General features: G+C 42.6%; 1 protein-coding gene across 5 annotated transcripts in view; it reads right to left on the reverse strand.

The window, feature by feature from the left end:
- The window catches only part of U2SURP (U2 snRNP associated SURP domain containing), a 104,770-nt gene that overhangs the window by 74,724 nt on the left and 21,504 nt on the right, over positions 1–8,542 (reverse strand). For 4 of the 5 annotated variants that reach the window (XM_019503555.1, XM_019503554.1, XM_019503552.1 and 1 more), the window contains exons 3-6: positions 7,329–7,427; positions 5,820–5,943; positions 4,935–5,068; positions 3,111–3,178 (exon numbers count right to left, since the gene is read on the reverse strand). In XM_019503555.1, coding sequence (XP_019359100.1) covers positions 3,111–3,178; positions 4,935–5,068; positions 5,820–5,943; positions 7,329–7,427 — 425 coding nt within the window. The remainder of the gene's footprint in view (positions 1–3,110; positions 3,179–4,934; positions 5,069–5,819; positions 5,944–7,328; positions 7,428–8,542) is intronic. The other variant, XM_019503556.1, reaches the window with a different exon arrangement.

Here is an 8,542-nt window from a genome sequence, read left to right on the forward strand (position 1 = left end):
TCCAAGCATTCTGTTGAAACTACACTTTAATTAAAAAAATTCTTAAAACAAAAAAAAACTGAATACAGGTCAACAGCGTGCCCTTGTTGCCAAGCAAGCTAACAGCATACTGGGCTGCAATACCAGAAGCACCACCAGCAGATCAAGGGAAGTAATTATTACCCTCTACTCTACATTGGTGAGGTCACACCTGGAGTACTGTGTCCAGTTTTGGGCCCCCCACTACAAAAAGGACGCGGATAAGTAGGAGAGAGTCCACTGGAGGGCAGTGCAAATGGGTAGGGGCTGGGACACATGACTTCTGAAAAGAGGCTGAGGGAACTGCTTATTTAGTCTGCAAAAGAGAAGACTGAGAGGGAATTTGATAGCAGCCTTTGACAGAGCTACACTTCTCAGCGGTGGAAGATGACAGAACAAGGACCAAAGGTCTCAAGCTGAATTAAGGGAAGTTTAGGTTGGCTATTAGAAATAACATTCCCACTAGGAGGGTGGTGAAGCACCGGAATGGGTTACCTAGAAAGGTGGTGGAATCTCTATCCTTAGGGGTTTTTAAGGTCTGGCTGGAATGATCTAGTTAGGGATAATCCTGCTTTGAGCACGGGGTTTGGCCTGGATGACCTCCAAGGTCCCTTCCAACCCTAATTTTCTACAATTCTATGATTCTAAACCAGGGGTAGGCAACGCTTTTTGGCCGAAGTGCCAAAAAAGCTACAATGTCTACCTTGTATAGTGCCTGAGTGCCAACATGCTGGAGCCTGGAGCAGCTGTTTGCAGCCTCCCGACTGCAGCCAGCACATGGGGCCCAGTCTGCTTGCACCAGGGTCTGCAGAGTCCCAGCTGCCTGCTGGGAGCACTCTGGGCTCCGTGGCTGGCAGCAGCTGCTTAGAGCCCGGGCTGGCAGTGCTGTGCCAAGGAAAATGGCCTTCTGTGCCATGTTCAGCATGCATGCCGGGGGTTGCTGACCCCTGTTCTAAACAAAAAACACTTTAAATAGTTAATTAATTCTATCAATCTACAGCTGCACTGGATGCAATATAAGAAAAGGCTTATGCATGATTCTGGTGTAGATCAATCAAATTAGGTCTATACCAAAATCCTTGATTGCTCTTTTCGCTTAGGATGAAGCAGAAGCTTCAGTTTCAGCTTCCTCCTCCTTTTCACTGTCTAATAATTTTACTACTTTCCACATGTAACACTGAGTGAACGCATATCTAACAAGCAAGTCCTCTGAACTGTGGCCTCTCAGTGACTGGCTTACAAGTAAGGGCTGAAACAAAAAAGACTTGAATTCCTTCTTTTGAAAGCTGCACTACAAATCAGCAAGCAAAAAGAAAGCTCAGATTTCAATTTTTCAGGCTGGAGAGTGAGGAGAGATTGGCGATTGATTGGATGAATCAAAAACCTTGATTTCCTGTACACACCTTAACTGCAAGGGCAGCTCACTGGCCCCAAAGCAATCATTTCTGGATGGCTTCCAAAACCACTTATTAATATTGCCCATTTACTATGGTCAGTGAAAATAAATACTATGTTGTATTCTAATCATTTCTGCAAAACATCTCATTTAAAAAAGAAAGACATTCCTAAACCCTTAGGTTCCAAGAATCTTTCCAACAAGGAAGATGACACAACTTTTCAAAACTGACAAAGAGTTTACCGACACAAAGAAGCTCACCAATTTCAACACACATTAAACAACCAGAAAGGAAAGATTTAAACCATCAACATCATTTTTGTTTGACTAAACGTTTTAGTAGAAGCTTTCAACAGGTAACATATCCTACAGTAGGATATATTTTGGCAAGAATTTACCCTTGATGTCAGTCCCCTAAGTGGTGGTAGAAATGAGAAACACCAACAAAGACTTGGATTTAGGTGGCCAGTAGCTTTTTAAATACTACAGCTAGGAGTGCACCAATAGAGATGTTGGGGGCTGATATGGATCGCCGATCTTTAGGGAGACACATTGGCTGATACCGATCCAATTTCCGATACAGCTGCGTGCAGCTGGTAAGTCTGTTGTAGTAGAAGAGGAGTGAGAAGGGAAGGGGCATGGCAGGGTGGGTGCAGATCAAGGCCCCTGAGGTTAAGGAGGAGTAAGGCTGGAACTGGGGCAGGGCAGGGAAGGAGGGAGCAACAGCTCATCCAGGGGCTGCAGGGGGGGCAGCTCCCGCCGCTGTGCGCACCCCAGAAGGGCATGGGGAGGGGAAAAACACGTGTGCCCCCCAGATCTGCACAGGGTAGGGCAGGGCGAGCTGCAGCTATGGGCTGGGGCCAGGGCAGCGCAGGGCTCTTCTTGGTGGGAGCTGGGGCAGGTGGCGGCAGCGCTGGGAGGGGGACAAAAGGGGGGGCTGCAGCCACCCTAAATTTTGCTGTAGCCCCCTTGTAGCCCCCTCCCAGTGCCGCCACCACCCACCCTTAGTGCAACCCAGGCCCAACTTCAATCCCCTCCCTCCCACATGCCGGGAAGAGCCTGGCGCAGCCCTGGCCCCAGCCCACAGCTGCAGCCCACCCCGCTCCCCTCTCCCCGTGCAGTTGTGGAGGCACATGCCCACCCCCATGCCTTCTGGGGTGAGCGCAGAGGCAGGAGCCGGTCTCTCCCCACCCCGTGGCTCTGTCCCGTGCCCCACCCCGCCCTTGCCGGGCAGCACCGGCCCCACTCCCTCCCTCACTGCAGGGGGCGAATATCTGCCCCCCCTCCATGGCCCTTCCACTGCAACAGATTTACCAGCTGCATGCAGCTCTCCAAGCTGCTGGGCTGTGCTCCTCGCTGCCTACGTGCTGCGCTACAGCTGCGTGTATGCATGGGTATTTATCAGCCAAATTATTGGCCACATCATGCTGATTTCCAATACAATCAATTTTCTTTATATTGGTGCTGATCCAATATCGAACCGATGTGTCGGTGCACCTCTAACTACAGCACATAGATCTGTTCACAGGATCTTCACAAATTAAACTTATCCTTTTTAGCCACAAACAATGGAGCTGCACCATGATAGAATGGTCTGATATAGATAATTAAAAATTTAATGTTAAAAAGTAAAAGGAAGCTACGTAAATGCTTACGCAAATTTTGTTTATGATATTCCATGCACAGTAAAACTTACTGTTTTAGTTCTTCTTTGAAAAGTTCCAAATTGCTCTTTTTCTTTTCTTTCTCCCCTTTTTTCAAAGGCTAAAACAAAAAGATATACCAACCAGTATTTCAGAATGACACCCAATGAAAATTTATTAAAACAGGGTTGCAACCTATATTTTAGATTGCTTCCAAGCAACATTTATCTTTGATCCACAGATTTCCAAATGATTAAATGAAAATTAAACTGTGCAATCATTAAAATTAATTGGTAGGTGAAACAGAATTAAGAAAAATACAGAAGTTAAGATTGTATATGAACTTTAACTCTGCCAGCTGAGTTCCTATGTTACAGTATAGCCTTTATTGTATCCTCAAGTTTCCACATTTTATCCACAACTTACGAACATTAAATATCTTGCAATGCATTTTGTCTTGTATATTTAAACATTTTCACAAACGTTTCCTGCATCCTTGGTGACTTAACCCCTTATGTTAAACAATACATATTTTTATTTAAACACAAGCAATACATTTTAGCAGAATTTCTTTTCTTGGCTTTTACTTACCATGGAGAGAGAGCTCTGAGGAAATTAATTTGTAGGTCAAATTTTCAGAAAAATGCTCAAATTAAATTAATAATAGAAGGTATTCTAATATGTCAAGCTTTATTTGTTTCACAGCATATGCATTTTACCTGACTCTAGGGTGAACCATGTCATCTCCTGTCACATTATTTGCACATCACATAATTTAAATGATTTTTTTCATATAAACCGATGTAACAAATGTTTATCATATTACAGCTCTGGAAAAAAATTCCTACAGCAACATGGCAGCAAAGGGCTCGGAGGACAAGATGTACTGTTGCTGCACTATTAGTAGTTCTAGTTGTAATAGTTTCTCTTTACCCACTGTGAAAACTTACATAGTTATTATTCAGTATTATACTACTATGACATAGCACGTAAAATTAGAAGTTCATAATTTTCGTCACACTTATTTCTCCACACTAGCACACAGAATTATAAATGCTTGGCACACATTTAGAGCTATATTTAAGAAGTGTGACCATGTAATGAATATGATAATGAATATATGCTTTTATCACTCTTCCCAACTCAAGTGCTCAATTAAGAACTAACATATTCCTAGCAGTTCCTAGCAAGGTTGGATTTTCAGGGTTGTTTTTTTTTTAAAGCAACACAGAAATCAAACCAAACAATGCACATATTAACTAACAGAACAAATCAAAAATGAAGAAAATAAAAGCAGGACTACTTGTTTATCAAGTTCTTCAGTTTATTGATCGTAACTTGAAAGACTGAAGAAGACTTTGCTCGAACAAAAACAAATAAATAAATAAATGTTGAAAGAAAAAACAAATGAGAAGCTTAAATCAACCTAAAATTGAAAGTTTTACAGTTTTGATCTAAAAACAGGTGGTTATGATGAAAACTATTTTGAAATATTCACATGCTGTGGTGCTAACAGGTAACAGTCAGATCTGTTCTCCTGTTAAAACCATAAAATGTTAATTCATGATAAAGTTGCTCCGATCAAAACAAACGCTATAAAATGCATACAATATTTCCTTTGGAAAAAATCAAATCCAAGTATCATTTTAAAGATCTTTGGGATATTAGCTTGACTACGTGCTGTGATATCTACACTAACTTCCTGTTCAGTTTTAGGCAAATCACCAACAGTAATTAAAAATAGATAGTAAAAATAATGATAAAACTACTCCGCGGGATGAGTTTATACACACTTATACATATGCATACACATACACAAAACTGATCTGGAGGGGTATTAAAAGGAAAGTATTTTAAATAGAAAAAAAAAAACTTACAGGCTTTTTGGTTTCTATCATTAGAAGGGATGGAGGTTTCTCATTAGATGGTTGACTTTGTTGATTTTTTTGATCTGAGAATCGTGATGAAGGTTTGTAGATTTTACCTCGTTTTTCATCTGTTTCATGGTCCTCTGAAATTAAAAAAAACAAAACCAATTAACAAATACTTTACTTAGTTTAAAGTTTAACAAATCAACAACAACTAGTTATTTGTTTCCTATCTTCATCCCCACAACCCGTAGCCTAAAAATACATTTATTCAAAAAGAAAAAAGTCAAGATGAGATGCTATAATGGAATCATGCTCTCTGCAAGGTAAGTACAATAGTTAAGAAACACTTTAAATAAGTGCAGTTGGGAAACAAAAATAATACTTTTATTTTAACAGAAAAACAACTTATTTCACTAATTTGCTAAAGAGCTATGCAAACAGCTCCAAAAAAATATTTGTTTATTAAATTTATATCCTGCCCTATCCAAAAGGATCAAAGCAGTTAAAAGCTAACCACCATAGACACGATTCTCCAAACAACTCCTCCTCCAAAACCAAAGAACTCCAAACCTTCCCAGCACCACACTTCCCTGCCCAAAGCCCTACACAAGCAAACCCTCCCACCAATCCCAATCATGGCTTCCAACTGCCATTCAAATCCAGTTGGAAACCTTTTCCCAACCCTCCCTGCAACTCTCCACCTCATTCCCACCACCCTGCCTCAACTCTAAGGGAGATCCAAGTCTAAAGAGTACAGGGAGCTACTTACTAACAAAGAGATACGATATTTACTTTAAAATAAAATCCAAACCTCAGCTTTTCCTTTTATATTTACCTACAGCTTGCTGGGGTAAGTGTTGCCAAAATCCAACGCAGAAAATTCAGACTTACCACTCTTACCTTTGGATGCATTAACAACTCCTCCTCTCACAAATGTTTTTACTTTATTACCATCACTTCCTTCAAAGGCAGCAAGGAATTCTTCATAAATTTCTGCAGCAGCCTTCTCATCCTCCTATAGAGCAAGTATAAAACTTATTAGAGGTTCCCCAATACATCAGTAAATATCATATCCACACCAATAAAAGGAAAATTGACATTATCAGCAATTGGCTTTTTTTTGGCCGATGTAGCCAATAACGTCACTGATAAATGCCCGTGCACACGCACAGTCATAACACAGACATTGCCAGGAATGCAACACGGCAGTTTGGAGAGCAGCATCTGGCCAGTAAGTTGGGGGTGGGGACGGTAGGAAGGAGGGGCAGATTGAGGCCCCCATGGTGAGGGAGAGAATGGGCTGGGGCAGAGGAAGGCACTGCTCAGCCAGGGCAGGGAGAGACATGAGACAAAGCCATAGGCAGCTCATCCAGGAAGGTGAGGGAGGCTGGGAAGTGGGGGGCAGCTCCCAACACTCCGTGTACCCTGGGGGAGGCATGTGGGGCATGTGCCCCCCATCCGTATACAGGGCAAGGGCGGGCTGCCCACTGCGGGCTCTTCCCAGCAGCGGGGAGGAAGGATAGGCTAAGCTAGGACTGTGCTCAGGGCAAGCAGTGGCAGCGCTGAGAGAAGGGGTTACAGGGGGGAATATGATGAATCTTGGGTTGGCTATAGCCCTGCCATAAGCCTCCTCCCAGCACCACAACCACCCATGCCAGCCCAACTCTCCCACTAAGAGGTTAGCACAGCCCCCAGCCCCAAGCACACAGCTCACCCTTGCTCCATGCATAAATACAGTGGCACATGCCCCCCATGCCTCCCCCAGGGGTACGCACAGCAGCAAAAGCTGCCCTCTCCAGCCTGACAACCTGCCCACAGCAACATCCCATGCCCCACCCTGGCAGCATCTGGCTCTGTGTCCCAGCTCCACTCTCTCGCTCACTATGGGGGCCTCGATCTGCACCCCATACCTCTCCGCCCGTCCCCCCGCAACAGACTTACCAGCCAGACGCTGCTCTCCAAGGTGCCAGACTGCATATTGGCAATCAGATAGGTATCAGCCAATATAGCTGGTTAATAATCAGCCGTCGACCAAAAAAAATCTTTATCAGTGCACCCCTACTTTTAATTATTATTACAAAGTCTGAGACACAACTATTCTTAATCAGCCATAGGATTTTTTCTTTTATTTTCTAGAGTTCAAGAATTATGGGTGGCCCCATGACCAAATTATGCCAGATACATTTTCCTTTAAGACCGAAGGATTCAATTTTTCAGAGCAGAAATGTTGAAAGATTATGCCCATAGGAGTTGCACAAACAGCTAGATTTGTATAATCAAATGACTGTTCATTTAATAAATGCAGTTGCTTTAATGGTCTGCAATTTAGAAGACTAACAATAATGAGCACAAAATAATATTAGAAACCCTGGTTACAGTAGCTTCATTATACAGCTTTACCTTCTTTTTTAATTCCTCTTGTTCCTTCTTGCTTAAAGTCCTCTTGGCAGCACTCATTTTGCCAATACTGAATGCTTTAAGTTTGCTTTCCATAAGAGGCTGCAAAAGGAAGAGGAAAAGCAAAGCTTAACTGAATTTTTTTAAAATAATTCTTAAACATCTTTTTTATTTAATTCTAGCAACTAAAGCAATGCTTTACCTAAAAGACTTTGCCAATGCTACCTGCATTTAGCTGGAAGAACAGGAAAGCTACCTCAGACCCCCTTACAACCTGTAGTTTTCCAACAATCAATAAGATTTTGAAATAGCTTTATAATATAACTATTCATCTGTAGTCAGGTGAGAAGGCTTTCAGAAGAAAAACTCAGTAACACCAAGAAAACTTAGCTTGGTTATCTACTGTTATATTCTGCACAAACCTCTAAGAAATCTAAGTATGTTTGTGAACCTGTTACATGGGTACACAGATTTTAGGATTTACTGAAGCATAGTTGCTAAAACTCTAGAGAACAACATAATTTATATCAGGGCTATCTAACTGATGGATAATTTTAAGTAAAGTAAAAGCTTTGTTATCCGGCATGAGTGGGTAAAGGGAGTGCCAGTTATCTAAAAATTCTGGTTATCTCAGACTTATACCCTGCGCAGCCAGGATCGTAGCTGGCTCAGTCAATCTACTTTCTTTTATCTGTGCACAGGGCAAGGGCGGGCTGCAGCTGCAGGCTGAGTTCTGCTCCCTGCCCCTGCTTCAAAAGCAGCACAGCACCATGTGTGTCCCAACACCGAGTGGGCCAGACAGCAAGGCAGGCCAGTCCCAGTGCCACCACCACCTGCCCGCAGCATGGCCACCCCCGCCAGGAAGAGCCTGGCGTGGCCCCAGCCTCAGCCCACAGCAGCAGCCCACACTGCCCCGCACAGATCAATTAAATTCTGGTTAATAAAGTATTCCAGTTAGTAAAATGCCAGTTAACACAGCTTTTACTGTATTGTAAATTGCTATGCTACTTTTGGACTCTTTCTGAATTATCTTTGTTTTTTCCTCTCCAAACCTGATGGGTATATGAGCATATAACACAACACGCATTCAACTAAGTTCAAGTGTTGGTGACATGCTGATTAAATGTCAAAATGTATTTTCTCCTATAATATGGTTTCAATACAGATTCCTCCCAACCAATGCTTCCTCTAACATTCCAGCTGCTATTACAGCTAGG

Source organism: Gavialis gangeticus, unplaced genomic scaffold (genome assembly GCF_001723915.1).
Source record: "Gavialis gangeticus isolate Ggan-Ray unplaced genomic scaffold, GavGan_comp1, whole genome shotgun sequence".
Lineage (NCBI taxonomy): Eukaryota > Metazoa > Chordata > Crocodylia > Gavialidae > Gavialis > Gavialis gangeticus.